Source organism: Cetorhinus maximus, chromosome 8 (genome assembly GCF_964194155.1).
Source record: "Cetorhinus maximus chromosome 8, sCetMax3.hap1.1, whole genome shotgun sequence".
In the NCBI taxonomy this organism is placed as follows: Eukaryota; Metazoa; Chordata; class Chondrichthyes; order Lamniformes; family Cetorhinidae; genus Cetorhinus; species Cetorhinus maximus.
In genome coordinates, this window is record NC_135886.1 from 81,928,457 (window position 1) to 81,953,455 (window position 24,999).

General features: G+C 40.6%; 2 protein-coding genes across 7 annotated transcripts in view; both read left to right on the plus strand.

Moving 5' to 3' along the window:
• tyw2 (tRNA wybutosine-synthesizing protein 2) overlaps positions 1 to 12,840 on the plus strand; it is a 32,950-nt gene extending 20,110 nt beyond the window's left edge. For all 3 annotated transcript variants that reach the window (XM_078547172.1, XM_078547171.1, XM_078547174.1), the window contains exons 6-8: positions 654 to 763; positions 2,998 to 3,155; positions 11,763 to 12,840. In XM_078547172.1, coding sequence (XP_078403298.1) covers positions 654 to 763; positions 2,998 to 3,155; positions 11,763 to 12,344 — 850 coding nt within the window. In that variant the 3' untranslated portion in view covers positions 12,345 to 12,840. The remainder of the gene's footprint in view (positions 1 to 653; positions 764 to 2,997; positions 3,156 to 11,762) is intronic.
• Positions 12,841 to 19,793: 6,953 nt separating this feature from the next.
• sytl4 (synaptotagmin-like 4) overlaps positions 19,794 to 24,999 on the plus strand; it is a 99,834-nt gene continuing 94,628 nt past the window's right edge. For all 4 annotated transcript variants that reach the window (XM_078547191.1, XM_078547193.1, XM_078547192.1 and 1 more), the window contains exon 1: positions 19,794 to 20,113. The gene's annotated coding sequence lies outside the window, so the exon portion shown is untranslated. The remainder of the gene's footprint in view (positions 20,114 to 24,999) is intronic.

Sequence of the window (24,999 nt, forward strand, 5' to 3'; positions counted from 1 at the left end):
ACTGGGTAACTACCGAGATAAATGCCACGGAACTGTCCAAAGTCTCTGACCCTAACTCGGAGTTGGAGACGTGCACAGGGGAGCCTGTGGAACAGGGGAATTGAAACTTCCCGGGCAATTCCCACGTAGGTCTATGCATCCGGACTTCCACAGGCCCCTGAGGCGCATCTTAGGTATTACATCTGGTCTCTGACAATCCTGAGACTGGAAGATTTGGCCCAGTGTTTCAGGCCAAGGACTTTTCTTCAGAACTCCAGGAATTATATCATCAGCTGCAATATAGACAATGTTCTCTCCTCAACATATCACGATTTAATTCATTGGATGGTTTGAAAAAGAAACTTAAATTTAATGATTTTCACATCTTCAGAATGTCCAAGCTGCTTCACATTCGGTGAAGCACTTTTGAAGTTACTGTTAGCTAAACAAATTGGAGAACTATTTTCATGCAGCAAGACCCAGAGAAAGCAAGTCAACGCATGATCTGTTTTTGGTGGTGATACTTGAGGGCAGATTGCGGGAACATGCTGTGACCTTTGCATTTATATTCTTTTCTGAAAATAGTTGTTGCTTCTTAAAGTGATAATTCTAATCACATAAAATTGGTGCAGCTGTACCCCTATCACTGTAGCATGCCTCTTGTTCTCTTACAGGTACACATTTGATGTCACCAAATGCATGTTCTCCTCAGGAAATATCACAGAGAAGCTCCGGGTCAGCTCTTTTGACTGCACAGAGGAGGTGGTTGTGGACCTGTATGCAGGTAACATTGAGAGTTAATGGCATGGACCGACAATGGGCTGAATGGCCCCCATCTGTGCTGTATGATCCTATAATGTCTTACTGTTTGTAAAGAGGAAAGGTACCTTCTATTTCTGCAACATAACTGGTAATTTGAAGGAAAACCATATCCATTTTATCAATTAATTTGTTCAATTGGCACTCGCTTGGCAAAATTCCATTTTGCTCTTCATTTCAAGGGAGCTTAGATATAGTTTGGTATAGATGGTATAGATACAGTTTATTTTAATTTAAAGCACATTATGTTAATTGAACTCTCACACAATCAGTGAATCTTCTCATACAGTGTCCCTGATGACATTTATTTAAACACAAGTGTTAGATGTGAACTCCAGGAGATGACAGCCTTAACACACAATAAGTTTTAGTTTGTATATTGTATATATGATATATATTTTTGATGTTTTGGTGTTTGGTGCAAATCCTCTCCTCTCCAATTTGCCATTACCCATTAGGTAAGAAATTCATGCAGTTTCACAATGTGCAGACCATTAGAATAATTAGCTTATTTGTTTATTTTCAGTTTCCTTTAGCACTTGTTATGAGACAGCCTTTCGGTAAAGCTGAGTTATTTAAAAATCTCAGGGGGAAACTTTAAACAACGGTCATAACCTACATTTTAGAGTGGTATGTTTGAGATGCAACTCTAAATTCAGGAATCAGACCGCCAATTCACGAGAGGTTTTATATTAAACTAAAGGAAATGTTTTATTAATTTACACAAGTTAAATATATACACATGACTACAAATTACTAGTATCATAACTTTTAACAAATTCCCAAACTAATCTCCATTAAGGCAACAGCAACCCATAGACTTAACCAGGCCAGGCAAAGCATTTTCACCTTACGAACTCAAAATGAGATTCCTTTCACCTTGGTTCCTGTGGAGACAGTTGTAGGCTTACAGCTGCTTTGACCTTACATTGCCTCTGCCCCACACACACAAAACTGCTATCCTTATACCTAGCACAGCTCATTGAATGTAAATTCTCATTGTATCACCAGCCTCTTCTAACAATGAAATCCCTTTCATAGTACCAATTTTATTAATAATATAACCATTGCTTGGTCTCTGCTAGCTAGGTGCCAGATTTCACCCCACTTCTTGAATGCTCTATTCAACAAAATGCAAATGCACTCTACCTTTCTTACATCTCAAAACTAGTACACTACAAAGCACCAAAACTAGCTGGCTTTAATCCAATTAAGACACACCCACAGACTAAAACATCTATTTTAAAAGAAAAATATTTTCCAATAATATATACATTAATAGCTTCATGACAGTGCTGAAGATGGGGAAGGTCATGATTGGAGAATGGAATATTCTATACCATTCTGTGCATAGTACACTAACACACATACACACACACACACACACACACACACTCTCGCTCTCTTGCTCTCTCTCTCTCTCACTTCTAAGTCAGGTGCCACAGCAAATAATGTAATGTAAAGCTCTCTGTGCACTGCCTCTTCCAGGTCAAGTGTAACAATAGATGAAGTGCAGTTGTTTTGTAGAACTCTTTCAGGAAGTTGTCCTGCAGTGCTGGTTCCTGGCTTGGTGGGTACTGTTTATATTATCCTGTTTATATTGCAGGGCAGTTTCTATAGTAGCCTGTTTAACTTCAAAAATGCATGTGCAGTTGCTTTGGTGTCTCTGTTTATAACTCCTAGGCAGGAGATTCAGTGGTTGGATCCATACAAATCAACAATCAAAACAAGTGGCATATGCCATTACCAATGGCAATCTGCCTTTTCTTTGTCTTCTGTCGAGATACTACTGCTGACAGGAATGCCTGTGTAAACCAGCTCACAGTACCTCAGAAGAGCAACCTCCTTCAACAGCATGACATTTTACAAAATAAAAGACTTGCATTTCTTTTGCACCTTTCACAACCTCAGGACATCGAAAAGCATTTTACAGCTATTAGGTACTTTGAAGTATAGCCACTGAAGTGTAGTCACTCTTGTAATGTGAACTCTAGATATGAGTATTTCAATTGAAAACTAACCCTGTGTTATGATACTCAGAAAGGGAAATCATACATGGAATGTACCAGTATCAAAAATATAAGCAATATCAAAATAGTGTCATATTTTGTGAATCGTGTACTAGTAATTTGGTCTCATTATCATTATCAGCCACATTTGTATTAAATTAATGTCCCTCGGTTAACTCTACCTCTGCAGGTATTGGTTATTTTACGTTACCATTTCTGATGCATGCGGGTGCAGCATTTGTCCATGCCTGCGAGTGGAATCCACATGCAGTTGCTGCACTAATAAAGAATCTGGAATTGAACAAAGTGTCACACCGTTGTAGAATCCACAAAGGTGACAACCGGCAGGTACTGTGTGATATGCCCGCTATTTCTCATTGATGGCCTTCTGTTTGAATCTTACAGGGTTTTCTGTATTTGGGTGGCCACAGCAGGATAAATCTTGAAGAATCTCTTATCCCAAAGATAAAGCTAATGAATGTATTTTCCAAAAATTCAGCCTAAACCTAGTACTGTTTTCAGGTGCCTTCAATCTTTCAAGTTCTGATGCACAGGTGATGTTGATGTATATAGACTATTTGACTTAAGACTGTCAGCTCAGAATGGAAGAATATGCATTTAAATTTAACAAGCTATAAGTGAAATGAGTTCAGAAGAAACTCTTTGATTCCCCTACTCCCAGTAAGGATAGAACATATATCTAAGAAAACAGGTTGAAGCCAAGGCAGTAGTTCAGTTGGATAAATATCTAGTTTGAAATAGGATCGGTAATAATAGGGATTGGTACTTGCTAGGCTAATCCAATACGACAAAATGATTCTTCTGTACAGTGGGGTGGTAGGCACAGGGACAAAATATTGTCTAGTGAACAGCAGGTCAGAGTTTATTACTGGGGATGAGATAAATATTACTATATTATTATCCCACCATAATATTTTGAACTTTTGCCTTTTGGGGCTCGGAGTTTTTATGAAGATTTTCTTTGAGGAGTTGTGTTCTGTGGAATGGAGTAAATGATAGGTAGTTTATACATGATCTATGAATGAGTGGATTTGATAGGCTCAATGGTATCTTTTTGTTTTATGTTTTCTTAAGTTCCTGTCTAAACCTGAAGTGAAACTCAGCTGCAGGGATCCCTGAGTACATTCACTTCTAGCTCTGATGTTGGTGTATCAGACCAAATTTTCAGACCAATTGTGAACTTCTCCTTGAGCTTTTAAAACCCATGAGGAATTGCTATAAATCTGTTTGAATTTAGGGATGGAGAGGAGGAAAGAAAGATCAAAATTGAAGATATGCAAGGATTATTCTTAACCATCATGATTAGTATTTATGTCTCCTTTAACAGTAATTTGACCCTTACAGTTGCATTCTTCTTTAAAAGTCACTGCACCAACCATGAGAATAATTCTGCCTTTAACTCTGGTTATCCTGTTGAATGCCTAATATCCCACCATAGAGTTTGTGTAACGATGTATTATTTTAGTAAATTTCTTTTGCAGTATATAAAAAGTACAATTTCAGAATGCTAAATATTTTTACACTATATCATAGATAAACAAGAAATAAGTTTTACTGTGACATTTTAATTTCCCTACAGTATATGTTTTCCGTTAAGTACATTATGTTTTCTGGAAAGTATTAAGTAATTAACTTCAAAACTGAGATGATGAGAGTTGCTTCAAACTTTTCTTTTATATAATTGGACCTGGGCTTGAGTCCAGGCCCGATTGATGGAATAGAAGTCTGCTTCCTCTGCTGCCTATAAGGATCCTATATTCAGTTCCAAAGTTGTCAATAATTTGATACATATTGTCGATCTCAGTCACATAAGCCACAGAATTGGTCATGTGCGAAATGGAAGCATTACACTGGTGTCATCGAAAAGCATTGGTGCTGTTGTGAAGTTAGAGTTAAGGCAGAATTTTGAGGTGGAAGAAAGTTGTGGCATAGGAGACGAGGGATATACCCCCTCCAGTTTTGCTCCTGACACTTCTGAGGACATGTCTACCAATGAGGCGCAGGAGCACGAGAGTCACGTGACCACAAGTTGTGTCATCAAGCAAGCCATATGAATGTTGAAGATGTGCTTCAGGAGCCTAGATAGATCGAGAAACACCCTTCAGTACTCACCAGCGAGGGTGTGTACAGCATTGCACAGCAGAAAGGATTCCAGATTGAGGAGGACGAAGAAGATCGTAGAGGAGGGGGATGAAATTGGGGCACTCATTGCCAGACCAAATGCTAACTGCTACCAAGGATACCCCAATACCAAGGTTCACCTAGTGTAAAACGTTAACAGGTGAAATCTTGCGGTCTGCTCCACCACCAGGAACTTGCCATCTGGACATGAGGCAGCTTGTTGGATACTGGCTGAATGACGCAATGGATGAAGAGTGGGAGCACTTTGAGTCAAGTCCCCACTTCCACGTTCCTGTTCACCATCACTCCTCTCCTGGGTCAACACCACATCACTCCTATCATTCTGCTGCAGGCCAGCTTGGTGAAGATCATTGATGTGTTTAAGGCCACTGATATGGTCACCTTCTTTAAACCTCCTGTATGGCTGTGGTATGGCATGGACTCATTTGATAGCCTTAACTGAAGTTGTATGGAGATGGCCACACACTCCATGGCAATCATTCTCCCTTTTTCCTATGCCACTAATTCATCTGTGATCAGGTTGGAATCCTCCATCCTCTATGCTATTATGGAGAGTGTGCATTTCACAACTGCATGTATCTGATAAGTAGCTTACTCCTTGTCAATCATGGCCCCTGAGGTACAGTATCTGTGTCTAGCTGGGATAAGCTTGGTGAATATTGCAGCCTCACAGCTGTCCTTTCCATCAGTGTCTGTTTGTGTTCACTTGTGAAGTATAAATCACCAGGTGAAAACCTAACTAACTGTCTTAAGTGGACCCACTGAAGCGCGGGTATCTGTGCTGGTTCATGGCTTTGTGAGCTGTGATGGTGTCTCCTCAGAAGGAATGAGGTCCTCTTGAGGAATTTTCCTTATGTTGTCCTGCAATATTTGCTGTATGTCTATATGGAAGACAAAGGGATAAAGACTTACTTGTGGCAAAGTCACAATCTTGATAATTGCCATACTCAGTCTTCATACAGTTCCATCATTGATGAAATAAAGTCAACATATGTGTGTCAGAGATATTTGTGATTCTGTCACCAGCTACCTCTCTGCAAGTTCTCTGCTGCTTTATCACTAATTGAAATGGATGTAGATGTTGCTATAAATACAAACTTTATAAGAGTGTTATGTTTTGGGACTCTCCTCTATTTTACCCTAAATTAAAGGAAGGGGGTCATGTGACCTGTTCTGAATTCAGCCTGACAACAAGTTTGGGTGGCTTGGTTCTTAAAAGTTAAAGGGGGGCCCAGGACGTTTTACTGGGAAAAAGATGCAAGATAATCACACCTGTAAACAATCACCATAGCTAATAGTGGATAGACTTTTCGTCTCCAAGTCTCACAGGGAGATGTTAGGAATATCAGGCTTTATAAATGGTTATGCTTTAAACTGTCTATTTAATTCCAAGATAGAATGGAGTTGGGGGTTTAGAAAATAGGTAATCAGCATTTCTACCTGGATACAAGGTCTGTGTGATTCATATTGCCATGGAGATAAGCATTGAGAGGGGAAGAGTCCATAGCAAGCTATTGTAGTTTTGGCTTACAGAGTGTTCTAAGATATCACTGAACCTGACAGAGGGAATCTGAGGGAGGCAGAGAGATAAAGGCAGCCAGTCTCTATTGTTCACCATGCACAATGCGGGTGGGAGCTCGCGCTCAGATTGAAAAGACCAAGTTCATGAGGATTTAAGCAAGGTTGGATGGTTCATCTAGTTTTGACTAACGGGAGGAATCTCCAGGGTAAACCTCACTGAAAGTCAGTTGAGAGGTTAGAAATTATTAAGCTGGAAAAGGAAAGAGGAAGCAAGCCATTGAAAGCTGAGAATAGCTTTTGACCGGTTTCCAGAGAATGAGGTATCCACTCAGGGAAAAGTAAAGTATAACCGTGGCGGCGGATTGTCGGTTGTTTTAAATGTTAAATGGAGAAACTTTTCTGCAGTTTAGTGCGTACATTGCTTACTGAAATAGTGTTTAGTCAATGTTGCTTTTAGTTTGTTTGTTACAGTGTTGTGGATAAGATGGGAAAAGCGCGCAGTTAATTCTAGCATCACTTCCCCACAGGTCATAAGAATAGTTTAAAAGTTTGATTTACCCATAAAACTGGCCATTTGTTACCCTTTGATACCATTATTCCCAACATAAAAAGACTCTAATCAGTAAACACAAAAAAATTGATTTATTATAAAACAAACTACTTTTTTTAAAACAATTTAATAAACTGGTTAACATACAACCTGTCATTTAGATGTATAACAATTTTCCCCTTTTTAAAAAAAATTATATTTGAACCCCCATACACACTCATGCAACACAGAACGGGTCAAAACAAACACAGTCCCTGCAGAGGCTGGAGTATGGGAATGTTTCTTTTAAACGGATAAATTTTGAAAAGATCTCAATGCTGTTGATCTTACAGAATTCTGGTCACAACAGGTCTGGAAGTTCCTTCAGATGAATTTTTTTGGTGAAACCGTCCTTGATGACTCTTATTTATCACAACTTTGCAGACTTTCAAAAACACAGTTGAGTTCTCTTGAGACATTTTTGAGGGAAGTTCAACACAAAAGTGGGGCAGAGAGAGGGAAAGAGAGAGTCTTTTTCTTGCAGCTTGCTTCTAAGGCACACCCACTCACTCTGACTGAGAGCTTTAAAGACTAAGATGTTCAAAGAATACTTCTCTTAGGCCAGGTTTTTTTACCCAATCAGCAAGAGTCTTTAGCCTGGCAACAGCAGTTCTTTGTTAATTTAGATATACAAAGTAACTCTTCCCTCTCCAAGTATTCCCACTGGACATCTCTGTTGACCCGTGGTTTCTTGAAGAATAGCATATTCACAGCCCTGAATTAATCTTACAAACTTATAAAAATAACTCAGGAGAAACAACGTCCAAAATTCATTGTCCTTCAATTTTTTCAAAAACGGGTTCCTCCACGATAGTAAAAGGCTTAAAACTTGAAATCTTGTTGTGTGGTCCTCCCAGTCAGTCACTGGAAATTAGAATAGCTTTCTAAAAGTTATCGGTCTGTACGGGGATCATAACAACGTGCTACTTATTTTCAGGCCACCTCCTTTGCGTCTGTGTATACATGGTAGCCCACCTCCAGTCTCATCCCTCCCCCTTGCATTTGTGCCCCCTTCCCCTACCTGAGGTGGAAAAACAGAGCTGTTATTGAATGAAGGTCAGATAAACATCTGACAAATGTGGTGTATTCAGTGAGGGTGACTCTAAGACAGGTGTGTCACAGTGCATAAGGATTGGGGTGAGTGACAATGATGGTTGAATAAATGGGATGGTGATAAGCTCCATAGAAAGTGCATGCTGGGTGTTGCAGAAAGTTTGAGTGGATGTGGAGAACATCTTAGCAAGACCATGAAAAAGGGTTTGGAGGCTGTGAGGTCAGGAGCAGGGTAGGGGAGTTCAAGCAGCAAATGTACTTACTATTCCTGACCTGGTTAGGTCACTAAACCACTTCCTACACAGCATCCAAGGCTGGGAAAAATGCTCTTGCTGCTCGCCTCTTCAGCCATCTCCAATCACTGTTTTTAAGTGAGCTGCAGGTTTCTTCTTTCTGTTACTGGGAAAAGTATATCCTTCCTGATCCTGACATTCTAACAGCATTCTAGTGATACATCATTAAATCTGGGTGCTCTATGTGCACCAACCATCATGAACACCTCCAATTTCCATCTGTGAATTATCCCTTTAAATACCATTGAGATTGCATTATGCAGATGCACATCATGCCTGCTGCACAGCTTGAAGATGCAAAACTCTGAAGTCAAAATGATTTATTCCAATTGAGTTGCGATGGCAGTTTCTGAACCATTGAGTTGACTTCCAGGCTATGCTTATGCAATTGCATCCATCAATCTGCATTTTACAGGCCCCCACTGGGTTTTTGGCAGGAGGCATGTAAAATAGGTCAGGTGGCTAGCCCACTGCCTTCCTGCCCATGCCCAGGCTCACCCCTGTAATATGCAAGGTGGGTGGGCGCCGAAATCGGCAGTCCACCATATTCAAATTAATAATTAAAGGTCAATTAGGCTTGTTAGCAAGGCTATTGACCTGAATAATATGCTGCCCATGCCATAATACAGTTGGCATGGGCAATCGAATGGGTGTGGGCAGGCCGTTTTTCAAGAACATGAACAAAGGAGGGAAGGAAGGGGGGCACCTCATTTAGGGGGCTCCCTGTGCACATCACGGGCACCACCCCAATATGTCACCACTCTTTCTGCATCCCCCGCCCCACTCCCTGGGCTCCGGGATTCCTCCCCACTCTAAAACCCTGGGACTTACCTTCTCAGAGCAGCTATGATCTTCAGCCTTCATCCTGCAGTCCCAGCAAGCACCAGTACTGAGCTGTGGTGCTGTCAGGAGTGATGGAGCTTCCAGTCAATCAGATTCGCTGCCAGCTCCCAAGGACAGGGCTTCCTCCCAAGTGAGGGACGAAAGTCCCCCTGTCACAGAACTATCATATTTTCATAATATTATTATGGGGTATTGTGAAGTAGGCTTATGTTTGTGTGTGTGTGTTTGGATGGTTCTGTCTGTGTGGCTGATTTAATTAAATTAGAGACGAATAGACTGCAAGGTTGAAATTATCAAAAGAGTTAGGTGTAAAAGGGCATGTGAAATGCTAATGAGTGAACTAGGGTAAAGTCTCAGCAGGTAGGGTTTCCGGGGAGGCAATGTCGCTGGACTAGTAATCCAGACACCTAGAGCAATGGCGGGTTCAAATCCCACCATGGTAGATGGTGGAATTTGAATTCAATAAAAATCTGAAATTAAAAGTCTAATGATGACCATGGGCTGAATTTTTCCGTCGGCAAGAAGGGGGCGGGGCCCGCTCACCGATGCAGGATGACATCAATTATCCAATTGAGGCCATTGACAGGATAATTAAAACAATTAAAGGCCCTGCCCGTCCAACCTTAAGGCTGGCGGGCAGGCCAGGAGCCCTGGCTGCAAATAGAGAAAACATGAAACCTCATCCACCGGCGGGATGAGGTTTCATGTCGGTTTTTAAAAAGTTTATTAAAGTTTTTGTGCAATTTATTAACATGTCCCATCTTGTGTGACATTGTCACATGAGGGGGACATGTTAATGATCTTTTTATTTTTCTATTTTTAAAGTTTGAAAACCTTTCAGCGATCTCCCTGAGGCAGCATTTTGCCTCAGGGAGATGAGCGCTCTTTCACGCGCACGCGCGAAAGAGTACACTCTCGCCTTGGGGGAAACCACCACCCCCCTGCCGCCTGCACAGGAAGGGCATAGCGCTTCCTGGCGGATGTCACTAAGGCCCGCCCGCACAAAATGGCGGCGCGGCCCATTTCGGCGGCGGCGATTGGCTGCCCGCCCGCCCATCCGTCAAGGGCAAAATTCAGCCCCATGAAACCATTGTCGATTGTTGTAAAAACCCATCTGGTTCACTAATGTCCTTTAGGGAAGGAAATCTGCCGTCCTTACCTGGTCTGGCCTACATGTGACTCCAGATCCACATCTATGTGGTTGACTCTTAAATGCCCTCTGAACAGGGCAATTAGAGATGGACAATAAATGCTGGCCTAACCAGTGACGCCCACATCCCATGAATGAATTTTTTTTTTTAATGAAATTTGCATTTTAAGATAGTGGAGAGGTGTTTGGCTTTCAAGGACATGGTAAATAAGGCAGGTTACTAGGTTGATTTTTCCCAAAAGTGCTGGCCACAATGACAACATAAAAATTTTTTATATTATGTGAAAAGTAAATTCCAAAGACATGTTGGAACAATAGGATTTACAGATTAAAGAGGAAGAAATATATTTAAAGAAGGATGGAAAGCTGTGTGTGGGGTTGCCGTGTAATAACTGAAAGCTGCACCGTGTGAAACAGACTTTGGGGAAAGCCTTTAGCCATTTAGTCTGCTGTGCCAGTAACCAAAGTTTGTTAAAAGCCTTTGGAATTCCATTGTCGAGTGGGTACTTGTGGTAGCTGATTTGTCTATATAAGTTTGAAATCTATTTTGGACTGTTGACTTAAAGGGAGTGTGTTTTTGGAAGTCTGGTTAACTAGGAATTTTGGGAATCGTTTATATTAAGTAACCATGTAATTGTAGTCATGTGTATGTGTTTTATTGTTTTCTTTTGTTATTGTTTTAATTTAATTTTTAAAATCTCTAAAGATGTTAGTGGACTCATCACTTCTGAATTCAATGCAGAAATCTCATAATAAATACAAATTGCTAAATCATTGTGATAGCGTATCAAGTTTCCATTGTGGATTTGGTCAGCCTGGCACATACCACCTGCCGTTTCATAACACCATTGTTAGCCAATTTAGCCCAGCCGCAGCGCGTTTTGGCTGTGGGGTGGGCTAGCGCTGAGTGAGTCATCTTCTGGCCAACTTTACTCCTGGGTGGACAAGCAGTCTGCCCCCCAATGAAATTCTGCCCATCGCTCAGAAGCCACCATCAGATTGTTAGTACCATAATTTCAGCAAGTATACAGTTCTGCAACTGTATAATGTTAGGCAGTCAATTCAAAGATTTTTATGGCCCCAAAACTGATCACAGCAATTAACCAGAGGCCACATATATACCTCTTATTTTTTGTAGCAGACCACTTAGTGGTCTCCTGAACCCATAAAAATAGAAAAGCAACTTGTTCCCAGGTATCTTTGGCTCCCAAGCCTGTTACTGTAAGATAAGTTAGAGCGCCTTGATGAAGATCTTCATTTTGATTCTAATTTTCATATATAATGAGATGTTTGAAATTTTCCTTGGTTATAAATCCATAATTAAACTCCTTTTAATTTTGCAGCTCCCTCTACGCAACCTGGCAGACCGAGTGAATTTGGGACTAATTCCAAGTTCAGAAGAGGGATGGCCTGTAGCATGCCAATTGTTGAGAGAGGATAGAGGAGGAATTTTCCACATTCATCATAATATCAACCTGCATGCTGAGAACCAACATGCACCCTTGGACAGGAAGAATCTTGATGGAGGTCCTTGTAAAGAACAGCAACACAGTTTAACAATGTTTCCAGCCTCATGGACTGAGAGGGCTAGGAGCAGCTATGATTCTACAACTCCAGCATTCACATGTTCATTTAAAAAGGGTGCTACTGAAGAAAGCATGCTCAGCTCGAGGTGCAAGGGGCCAGTAAAGAGGTCAGAAGTTGGAAAAAACTATGGGACAAGTTATGAAAAGAGGACATTTACTCATCCAGAATGGCAAGCTTGGGCAGAGTCAGTGGCATTAAGGATTAAGAATTTATTAGAAACTCTCCATGAAATGCCATGGTGGACAAACATCTTGCATATTGAGCATGTTAAATCTTATGCACCACACATTGATCATGTTGTACTGGACTTGGAATGTAGGCCATGTGATGAGAATTAATATCCTGAAAGTGCTGGTCTTTTCACGCTCAGATACTAATATACGAAGGTTGAGGATCTGAAAATATCTGCTCATGTATTTATCCATGTTATAAAGGTGTTTTAAACAGCCTTCAACCTCTTAAAAACAAAACAGTAAATCTCACTGTGTTGTGATGTGGTTCACATCTGTAATGAGTACGCAACGGCAGAGGTCTGGGAGCATGTTACTTCTCATAAGAAGCATCCTGCTGGTGCTGTTATAATTTGCCTTCAACTGAATCAACCAGGGGATAGATCAGATTTATTTCTAAGCCTGCCAACCAATGACATATTAGTCTGGATTCAAGATAGGGAAGAAAAACAAAAACAAAGACATTAAGTAAATTGAATCGCACACATTATTTTGTTAACAAGTAAAGATCTTTTGATTATCCCAAGCAATGTTTGGGTATTCAAACAAATATCCTTATGTCTTTCAAACCATTAAATTGAGAAAAATTGTTAAACTTTGAAAATGGCAGTGATTATTAGTTACCACTCTGGTGCTGTTTCGAATCCTGAATGCCAAGATGTGATGATTCATGCTTAATCTTGGACTTCTGTGTCTGTCTTTGTACTCACTCCTTAGTTATGTCACCTCCTCTTTCACACTGTGCCTCACATTCACAAAGATGGCTAGCTGCTCCACTTCATGTCCATCTGTTTGCTGGATTTTCCTATTTTTCCTTCTCTGCAAGTCTAAGTTGTAGTTGTGAGGCTGCTGACTTCTCTCCAGTCTCCCTTAAACTCACTTTATTGCTGCTATCAACCAAGATTGCTGAAGTTTTGCTAAACTAGAAGGAAAAAAAGCAGCTAACTGTAATCAGCCCAGCCTCAGTCTCTCATATACATGCATAGCAGACATGAGAAGAATAGAAAATCCTGTCACAATTAAATATCTTTGTATAATTACATGCTGCACTTTGTATAATTATTAGTAGGATTATATAGGATATGTAGCATAGGAACAGGCCATCGATCTAATCTGTCCATGCCAGCATTTATGCTGCACTCGAGCCTCCCATATTTTTCATCTAAGGTTATCAGAGTAACTCTCTATAGTCTTCTCCCATATGCTTGTCTAGCCTGCTCTTAAATGCATCTATACTATTTACTTCAACCACTCCCAATGGTAGCAAGTTCCACATTCTCGCCACTCTTTGGGTAAAGAAGTTTCTTCTGAATTCTCTATTGGATTTCTTGGTGACTTTTATATTGTTAGCATCTGGTTATGTTCTTCCCCAGAAGTGGAAACATTCTCTGTATCCACTTTATCGAAATCTTTCATAATTTTATAGACCTCCATTAGGTCATTCCTCAGCTTTCTTTTTTAAGAGAAAAGAGACCCAGCCTGTTCATCCTTTCCTGAGATGTATACCTCACATTTCAGGTATCATCCTTGAAAATCTTCTTTGCATCCTCCCCAATACCTCTGTATCTTTTTCATAATATGGCGACCAGAACTGCATGCAATACAAGTACTCTAAGTGTGGTCTAACCAAGATTCTACACTGGTTAATCAGTACTTCACTACTTTTTAATCCTGCCCCTCTGAAAATAAACCCTAATGCTTGGTTTGCTTTTCCTTTGGCCTTGCTAAACTGTGGGGCAACTTTTAGTGATCAGTCTATTTGCACTCCAACATCCCTTTGTTTCTCTATCCTACCTTGATTTGTACCGTCCAAATACAGGGAGTCCTCGTTTAAAGTTGTTGAGTTCCTTGAAAATCACAACTTTAAGTGAAACGGCTTTAAGCAAATCATATTTTCCCATTAAAACCAATGTTAAAGCTGTAGTTAGATTTTGTAGGTCCTCCCTCATCAGAAAAAAGTTAAAATGTTATATCCTGTAAGTTGAAATGCTTACTTTGCTAAATTCCTGTATTGTTAAATGAAATAACTTTTCAAATAAAATAAATTTTAAAATATAAAAGAAATATGGTAACTTTCTACTTACAGTACCTCCTGCTCACTGCCGAACCTGCTCACCACTAATCCTGTTTCCCTAACCACCCGCTCGTCACCCAACCCTTCTGGTTGCTGGGGACCCTTCTTCTCGCCGGCCTTTTGACTTGTGGACTTTGTCGCTTCCTAAACCATCCTCTCGCCGAACCTCCCATTCCCCAACTCCCGCTGCTTTCCTCTCCTCGACCTGCGTTCCCATTCAAGGTCCAGATCGAAATCTGATCAAAAGTCAGCGCACGGGGTCCTGACAATGCAGAAGTGCCAAGCTGGGGCTGTGTGAGCGAGGGCTGTGGAGATGAGTGACGAGAGGCAAGAGCAGTAGCTTTAACTTAAGTGTTTGTTTTAAATCACTTTTTTAAAATTCCATCGCGGATTTAGCCTCAATTATCAAAAGGAGGAAGATGCTTTGCACTGGGCTTGTGTTTCCGAGTTGTGACCCTGGAAATAAGTAGATGGGATGGCGCTAGGACTCTGGGGCGTGACTGCAGTGAGGAGTGGTGGAAATGTATGCAGCAGACAGCGATGATAGTGCATGAGTAAACTCGTTTCTGGTTTCACGTACTATTGTATGCATTTTTAAAAAACACTTTGATTATACAGCCTCAGCTGGGCGCTCCTGCACTGTTGGGACCTGTACTTCCACAACCCCAGAGCTCCGGCTTTGGATCGGATCTGGACCTGGACCTTGAATGGGAACGCAGGTTCAGGAGAGGGAAGCAGTGAGTGGGAGATTGGCGAGAGGCTGAGTTATGGAGCAACAGGGGATGCAAGTCGGAAGGTCAGTAGCAAGAGGGTGAGCTAGGGACGAGGAGAGGCCACTCCAAAATGGCACCAATCAGATCAGGGGGCTCTACCGGTACCAAACGACTTTAAAACAAATCTCACAACACTAAATGAGAATACAGGCCCCATTAACTGAATGACTGAACAATATTAGACAGGGCATCATTAAACGAGGGCTTACTTCAATAAATGACCTCCCTATTCTTCCTACCAAAATGTACGACCTCACATTTATCTTTGTTGAGCTTCATTTGCCAATTATTTGCCCATTTTGCAAGAGTCCATCTGTAATTTGTTGCAGACCTCCTCAGTATTGACTCCAATTTGGTGCCATCTACAAAGTTAGAAATTGTGCTTTTGATTCCAAAATCAAAATAATGTGATTTGTGAACACCAGTGGTCTCAGCACTGATCCTTGTGGAATACTAGTTAACATCCTCTGGCACCGTGAATAAGTACCCTTTACTCCTACTCTGCTTTCTGTCTTGAAGCCAGCTAACAAATCATTCTGCCAGGTGTCCCTGACTCCATGTTATATGACCTTTTTCATTAATTTATTGTGGGCACATTATTGCAGGCTTTTGAAAATCCAGATAAACCACTTATACTGTATTACCATTGTCTACTCTCTGTCAGCTCAAAAAATGCAGTAAGGCTGGTCAAGCAAGATCTTCCTTTTTGAAATCCATGCTGACATCATTATTATATTTTTCATTTCTACATATTCTATTCTCTCCTTTAGAAGGGATTTCATTACAGTATTTTTCATACCACCTATTTTAAGTCAACTAGTCTATAATTCCCTGGATGTGTTCTATGCCCCTTCTCAAGTACAGGTATTATGTTAGCTATCCACTAGTCCACTGACACTACACCTTTTTTAATGAGTTATTAAATAAGTGTAGTACTGCCATTGCTGACTCTTGCCTATATTTTTTTTAAATGTATGGGTGCAATCGCTCCAGACCAGCAGTTTACCTGCTTTGAGTTTGATTAATTTATTCAATATATCCTTTTTTTATTTTAAAGGCAATTATTACTCATTTCATTATCATCTCCTCATCCAGTGTCATGTCCACATGCTCCCTTCCCCCAGTGAATACCAAAGTGAAATAATTATCTAATATTTCTGCCACTTTTCTATTGTTACCTGTGGCATTATCTTGTCTACCCCTTCATGGCCCTATTCCCATCCCAGCCTTCCTTTTTTATTGATGTGTCTAAAATATTTTGCTATAATGTTTTATGTCCCTTGATCATTTAATTTCATAGTTCCTTTTTACCTTCCCAATTGATTTTTTGACTTACCTCCTAATCACCTCATTTTCTCTCTCTTTGTACACTCCTCTGGTATATTTGTGTATGTCTTTCCTGAGCCCCAATCGTTCCCTTAAGGCTTTATTTATCCATGGAGTCTCATTAGTGTTCAGTTTGTTCTTTTAGCAGAATATATTTTTCCTACACTCTGTTGAACACCGTTATAAATATTTCCCACTGTTGTTCTACATCATTGTCCGCCAACAATGATACATCACTTAACCATGGTGTGCAAATGACCTCCTGTTCCTGAGGCCTTTTCAAACATTTTTCGAAGTATCGAAGGCAACACAGCAGCACCCCCTCCACATACACAGGACATGGACACCCACTCTTCCCATCTACTTTATGCAAAGGATTATGCCAGGTTTGATGCCAGTGACATAGATCATATCTCCCTGCGACGCCTGATCAAATCAACATGTTGCTTCAGTTGTTCGTAATAAACAGAATACAGAACATACTCAACCAGCCCGCACTTGCAAAACCCAAAACAAAACACCTGCTCTTAAGATATGATTCTGCACTTGGGCAGCACTTGCTGAACAATCCTGAGTCCTCTAATGGCTCTAATTAACCAATCTTAAGTTAATCAGTCAAGCTTGTATTATGGCTTATTTACACTTGCTAGAAGTGACATACATCCATATGCAGGGACCTATTCTCTGCAAACAAAAGGGGCATGTCCAAGCCTTGCACCTTTAAAAAAATTATTTGGGAGCTTGGGACCTATAGTACCCTGTTGCTTTCTCCATGACATAGTGGTGGCCAATCAGAGTTGACTTGCCAACAAATCAGCACCCTTCTCTATAAACTATTGAGATTGTTTGAAATTTGGCATTCTTGAGTTTGTCCTCATGAATACAATACAAAAAGCTTCACAACATGTCTCTTCACCAATATTCGAGTTAAGTATTGCTGAATAAAAGAGACATTTTTGTCAAAGCTTTTCACCTTGCACTCATCAGGACATTTCACAAGAATACAAATCCAAGGGAGACAACAAATTTATACTGTATGAGAAGAGAGTGCTGATTGTTTGGCAAATGGACTCTGCCTAGCACACAAATGAGTAATGTGTATATGAATTTCAGTATCAGTGTGATGCTAAGTATGTAGGCCATCCATCCCAAAGTCGTGAATTGTATCAAACAGCATGATGTCTTCTGCTATTCGCAATGGGCAAGGTACAGATCGTACCCAACCAGCCCGTCCTTGCAAAACTCAAAACACTGTGTCCAACATCAGATGTGATTCCGTGATTGGACAACATTTGCTAAATAATTCTCAGTGTGCTAAGAATTATGCTGACAACCAATTTAAGATTGTCAGCCAGGCTCGCAGTTTGGCGCATTTGCATGTACTGGAAGCTACATATTATACATTAATACACAGGGCCTGGTTTTTTGCAGACAAAAAGAACATGTACACACATTGCACCTGTTTCAGCTAAACAAAATAAGTGACAGCCATTTGTTGGTTCATTCTTCAGGGCAATGCCTTGACCAATCAGAGTCAATCTGCCTGGTTTAAATTTCAAGCTATGCTTGGCAGTTAATTGTCAGTCGCCATCAACTGTTGCATGCTCCATGGCAAAGCCTCCACCAATCAGAGTCCACTTGTCAACCAATCAGCACTTTTTTCTCATACAATATAAATTTGTTGTCTCCCTTGGATTTGTATTCTTGCGAAATGTCCTGATGAGTGCAAGATGAAAAGCTTTGACATAAAATTTTTTCAGTAATACTCAAGTTCTGTACAACCAAATGACTGTTAATATTCAAGTTCTGCAAATTCGATTTAGTTACGAATAAATTTAATCAGGAAATAGGAGAAATTTTTCCAACAGTGATTAGAATGTCTCTATCACAAGAAGTGGTGGAGGCAAATGACGTAGATGCTTTCAAAAGGGAAATAGAGAAAAGGGAATAGAAAGGTATACTGAAATATTGAGATAGAGTTGGAATAGGAAGACATTGGTGTGGAGTATAAATACTAGCACAAATTAGTTGGGTCAAATGGCTTGTTTCTGTGCTATATATGGATCAAATTCAGGTTGACTGTAGAACCTCAACTGATAACTCCTTTCAAAGGTACCATTTTCAAAATCTGTAAAATCTACATTCACTTTCTGGGCCTGTGGTTTGCCCTGCAAGAAGCACTTTCTCCCACAGGTGGCAATGTTCTGATTGTTTGTGCTTTAGTTGCATCTAACCCAATTCTTTGATAAAAGCAAAAAAACTGCGGATGCTGGAATTCCAAAACAAAAACAAACATACCTGGAAAAACTCAGCAGGTCTGGCAGCATCTGCGGAGAGAAGCACAGTTAACGTTTTGAGTCTGAATGACCCTTCAACAGAACTAAGTAAAAATAAAGAAGAGGTGAAATATAAGCTGGTTTAAAGGGTGGGGGGGGGGGGTAGAGCTGGATAGAGGGCCAGTGATAGGTGGAGATAACCAAAAGATGTCACAGACAAAAGGACAAAGAGGTGTTGAAGGTGGTGATATTATCTGAGGTACGTGCTAATTAAGGGTTTCCGGACTGAATATTGAGTTCAACAATTTTAGATCATGAACTCTCTCCTCCATCCCCACCCCCTTTCCGATTCTCCCCCCCCCCCCCACCCCTTTTTCCCAATAATTTATATAGATTTTTCTTTTCCAACCTACTTCCATTATTTTTAAATGTATTTCCATCCATAGTTTAACTCTACCTTTTAGCCTTTTTTGATTCCTTCACCCCACCCCACCCCCACTAGGGCTATCTGTACCTTGCTTGTCCTGCTTTCTACCCTTAATTAGCACATTCCTCAGATAATATCACCACCTTCAACACCTCTTTGTCCTTTTGTCTGTGACATCTTTTGGTTATCTCCACCTATCACTGGCCCTCTATCCAGCTCTACCCCCCCCCCCCCCACCTTTAAACCAGCTTATATTTCACCTCTTTTTTATTTTTACTTAGTTCTGTTGAAGGGTCATTCAGACTCAAAACGTTAACTGTGCTCCTCTCCGCAGATGCTGCCAGACCTGCTGAGTTTTGTTTTTGTAACCCAATTCTTTCCTCTCCACTTATCGTGTTCACTCCTTGTTACGGTAGTTTCATGAGTGCTGGTCACACCCTTACCTACTGTTCATAGAAAATTTACGACAAAGAAGGATGCCATTCAGCCATCCCATCTGTGCCGGCCGATAAAATCCTAATGCCATTTTCCAGCTCTTGGACCATACACTTGTGCATTCTAGCACTTCAAACTTTGTTCATGTCTGTCAGCAGGTTATAACCTGAATATATTCAATCGAGGGGTGGGGACACACATCACAGCCCAGGACTACCTGTCCTCACCAGATAAGAGACATTCTCCAGCACTAGTGAGAACTCCTGACTAATTGAACCCATTAGTCTGGACTGCATCGACTAGCACAGATTGAAGAATCAAATCTGGAGGTTTGGTGAGCTGCGTGGCTCAGCTATTTCCCAGACTGGAGGGTTGTTGGGGATTATGCCAAGAATGGACTGGAGACAGTTCCGCCCCCAGGTGGCTGGTTTACTTTGTTGAACCTCCAGCTGATAAGTTTTTTAAACTTTCGCTTCCGGAACCAGCGGAAGAAACCAGAAATCCAAGCGAAAGGATCCGAAAAATCCTTCCCGAGCGAGTGTTTTGGTTGTGCCCTGTACTCTAAAGTAAGTCAAACTTCTTTAAAATGACGGATTGTGCAGCGTGTACATTTATTGTGATGAGACCTGTCCTCAATCTATCTGAACTGGACACACGGTCATTCTCAGGATCTGTTGAAACAACAGAATCAATTTTCAAACTTCTTTTTAATTTAATTTTTCAACGCGACAGCGGCTGAAAAGTTCCACAGGGTCGTTTCTGCTAGAAAACTTCACAACCTGGATTGTAGATTTGGTTCATTCAGATGGTAAGAAGGTAAAGACGTTTTTTGATGTCAGGAAATGATCCGTATATAATTGGGAGAGCGGCAGTCACGTTGACACAGACATAAAGCGATAATGTGGAATCATGTGAGACCCTCAGTGTTTTGCGGAAGGAGCAATCTGTAATGTCAAGGCATTTGCACCACGGGTGCGGTGCCCAGCTATGTCCCGACGTCTGTGTTAACCCACCTCCCAAGCGAGATTTTCCAGTGTCTCATTCTGATAATAGTGATCCACTATTTTGATGTGTGGATATGTGACTGTCAAGAAATTTCAGTAGTTTCACGAATAAACAACATCTTTTTGTTTCTGATGTTCTGATGGGTAAATAATGACATTTCTCGCATTAACATCGAAAGCAAAAACATATGGGGAGAGGATGAGTTTGATTGGGCATCATCTCACTGACATTCAGGACGAGTACGAGTTAAATGATACAATAAGTTCCATAAGGAGAAGGCTGGGTGAATTGCAAAGATTGGAGTTTAACCGCGTTAGAAGAGTAGAGAGAGAATACACGAAAGCTTAGGAAATGGGAGAAAAACACAGGAGCAAGAATTCCTTCTAATTATTGTGAAGGGATTCGGAATTCAAGGATGGCACCAACTTTGAGCTAATGACAAAATTAGGAATTGGAATGTGAAACGGTTTTATTGTTAAAGAAAAAACATGTTTTAGATTCCACTTAAATATTCTGAATGAAATATTTACAGTTTTTTCTAACTTTTTTATAATTATGCATTTTTTAAGTGGTTGTGTTGTATCCTGTATCCAGCTGTGTCTGCAAAGTGAGGGATGTTATTGCTGGAGATTGGAACACTTGAATTGCATCAAGTGAAGGCCCATAGACCAGATTCAAAAGAATAAAAGAGATAACAAGATAAATTAGGAACTGCTGATTAGATAACGCCCAGCTTGGGCTTTAAAGACCTGAAAATTGAAGGAGTTGACCAATCGCCATTTGTTAAACTTTGGTTAGTTGAGGTTCATTTTCTACCGACCCATCAATGTGTCCTAACTCCCACGTTGGAAAAGCAACCTTTTATTGTGATAACTGCCCTGCTGCCCCTCTGTGTCAGGTTTGTGCTGTGAACCCCTGCCTGCTAGAAATCAGATTAAGACCGTCCCAAATTATTTCACATGGACCTTTACAGCAGCTGTAAAGGAAAATCATCTCATCAATCCAAGCTGAATTCAATCCAAGGTCTAAAAAGTGAATCACAGAAATTAGGAGACGATTTGACTCATCAAGGCTGTATCAGTATTAACTTTTCCATTGGCGTTACTTACTATGTTTGCATTTTCCTCCTTTTCTCCCCATTCATTCATGTGTGCTCTCCCCAAAGGCTCATTGTCTGCTGATGCTTCATCCTGAACTGTTTTCTTGGCAGCTTTTGCCATTGCCTTTCACTCTGAGGCAGGTCCCAAGTCTACCTCAGCCAGAACAGGAATCAAACCCATACTGATTGTATAATTCTGAACTATACGCTAGCCACATAGCCAACTGCACTAACTGGCCCCAGCTTTTTCCCCATAACTTTTTGTACACTTCCTTTTCAATAGCTACTTATGGAAAGTTTTGCCACATTCTAATATATTTGTGTATCACTTAAATCTCCCTTTCATTATTCCAGCATGAACCTTGAGTCTAAGTCTCCTTATTACCAAATTACTAATTGGAAATAATCTTTCATTATTGTTTCTCTCATAACCTTAACTTGCAAACATCTAGTCAATGCTGCCTTAACCAAATATCTATTCAATGCTGCCTTAACCTTTTTTGTTCCTGTGAGGAAAAACATATTTTCTGAAGTCTTTCTTCATGACTATAATATCCCATTCCTATATTGTTCCAACTATTCACCACACACATTTCATGGCTCTAATAGCTTTTGTGTAATAAGGTGCCAGAACTACATGCCCACACTGCAACTGTAGCCTAACTAATATTTTGTACAAGTTCAATATCACCTCCTTGCTTTCATTTTCACTGTCGCTAAGAATAAAACCCAGAATCTTAGTTGCCCTTTTTAATTACACTCTCAACTTTGAAGACTTCTATATTGATATCTCTAAAACACTCCGTTCCTGCCAACAATTTATTAATGCCAATAAAACAACGCTAATCCAGGTGGTCCTGCTTGCTTCGGATCAGTTAGAGTGACAGATATGAAAGAAAATAAATAATAGCCAAGATTTTTAGGATGGCGGGGTTTCCCACCTCATCACCCGAAGAGTAGATGGGGAACATATCACTGGTGATACTGGCAGCCACGCAGCCATTTAAGGTTTCAAGAAGCATTAATTGGCTGGAGATGGGACTTCTGCCCCTTGCTCAGAAGGCAGTCCTGCCTCGAAGAGCTGCCAGCTGTATCTGATTGGCCAGCAGCTCTCTAGTCCCAGCGTCAGTGGACAGGACTGGTATTGCAAGCAGGTCCCAGAATCTAAGTCCTGGATGTTCAGAACAATGTAAGTGTGGGGGTATCAGGATGGGGAGGTGAGGCCCTGGGGGTGGGGGACAGAGGGGACAAGGGGGTGTTGGTGGAGAGGCCAGAAGAGTGGGAGCATGCACAGAGGCAGACCTTGTTGCTGGGGTGGGGGGGGGAGTCTGACATTAAAAAGAAGGATGTTTATAGAGGCAACCCACCCCCCCACCCCCTCCCCCCCACCCCACCCCCAACCCCCCTTTCCCCCTTTCCCCTTCCCATCCGAGGTGTGAATAGCGTATCTTCTGGGTTTCCCCCTTTCCGCGTCTCCCTGAACTCCTCCTGCCAGGCTGAAAATTGAGGCTGGGCAGGAAATGGCCCTTAAGTGATTATTAATAAACCTCACCAGTACCATCATAAAATTGCAGAGAGGCTGGGGTGGTTGGAAGCCCAGTGGAAAGGCCATCTGAGGAATTTTATGGACCTCCTTTTCCGGTTTGCAAACTCACTAGCGGAGGAACTTAAAATTCTGCACAATGTCTGCTGGTGTCTGGCACAGCCTGAAAATTGGAGTCCAAGCATTAGTGGAAAAAAAGCATACAAAATGATGTTGTTTCACTCCTTTTCCTTCAGAATTTGGAGATTTTTTGTAAAAAGCAGGATGTTTCATAATCAAATGCAGCGATTGACATAAAAATAAAAGCAAAATACTGAGGATGCTGGAAATCTGAAATAAAAACAGGAAATGCCCAAAAAAACTCAGCAGGTCTGGCAGCATCTGTGGCAGGAGAAACTGAGTTAAAGTTTAAAGTCCATATGACTTCAGAGCTTTAAAGATGAATCAAAACATTAACATTGTGATTGACATTGATTATTACATGGAGTTAGAATAGAATCTATAGCAACTAGAATGTGGCCATACTGTCCAACTGATCTACACCAGTTTTGTACTCCGCACAAGCCTCCTCCCATTCTAATTACCTTTCCCCACCCTGCTGCCATACTCCTCTCTTTTCTTCTTCTTTATGTGTGTATGAAACGTCTTCCTTAGCATATCAATGCTATTTGGTTCAACCACTCCATGTGACAGCAAGTTCAACATTCTCACCAATCTGTAAGATATTCCTTATAAATTCTTCCTTTAATCTGTTCAAATCTTATATTTATGGCTCCTCGTGCTAGTTTCACCCACAAGTGGAACCAGTTTCTTTATGTCTTCCCTACCGTGTATCTCCATAAATTTGAAGATCTCTATCAGGTCTTCCCTTAACCTGCTCAGAAGAGCCCCAGTTTAATAACTTTGTATTTTCCATGTTTCATTTGCTTACATTTTTCCAGAGATATTGGAAGCTTTCTTTAAAATTGGCTTCTTGTTAGTGATAGTAATCCACTTGTTTCCATTTTGCAATTTAAGGAAATCATTGGCACTGTCACATAACTTCTCATGATACAATTTGAAAACATCTGCACTGGAATGGAGCCTGTCCCTCAGTTAGGAGTCAGATCTGTGACAGGGCTGAAAGTCTGCATAACATTGAGTATAATGGCACTGCAAATGATCAAAAGAAGCCTAGAGCTCAATTTGAGATATATTATCTTTATTAAGACTCCATATTGCAACTGAAATATTAGGAACTAGCAGAGACCCACAAAAACATTGCAGTTAAATTAGTATATTTATTGCAACAGTATTTCTTTAAATACAGGATTTCTAGTTATTATTTCACCAAAGACTTAAGAGAATCAAGGCTTCTCACTCAGGAAAAAACTAAATAAAGCTGTCTATGTGTAAAAACAGGCTGAGGAATATAAATACAAATTTTGTCAAGAATCTGGCCTTGTGATTTGTTTATTTTACAGCAGTCTAATTGGGGATTGTGTTCTCTTGAGTTGAAAAGACAGGTTTACATCTGATGGGCTCAGTGTTTTTGACGAATAAACACTCTCTATTTCCTTGAAAGCTGCCTGGTATAATCTAAGCATCGATCATTGAAGAAAACTGCTTCCTGACCCTCAAACTTGTACTTTGACAAAGCCTTTGTTTAGGATTCAAGTTACATAGCAACATTATAACTGCTCCTTCCTTGAGTCTAAGTTTGTGTAATGACCTGCCCATTGGAGTTAGACTGTGTAGAAATCTGGAGGATATTACGACTGTTATCGTCTTCTTTGTCTATAAAATCAACCCTGATGTATTCTTTA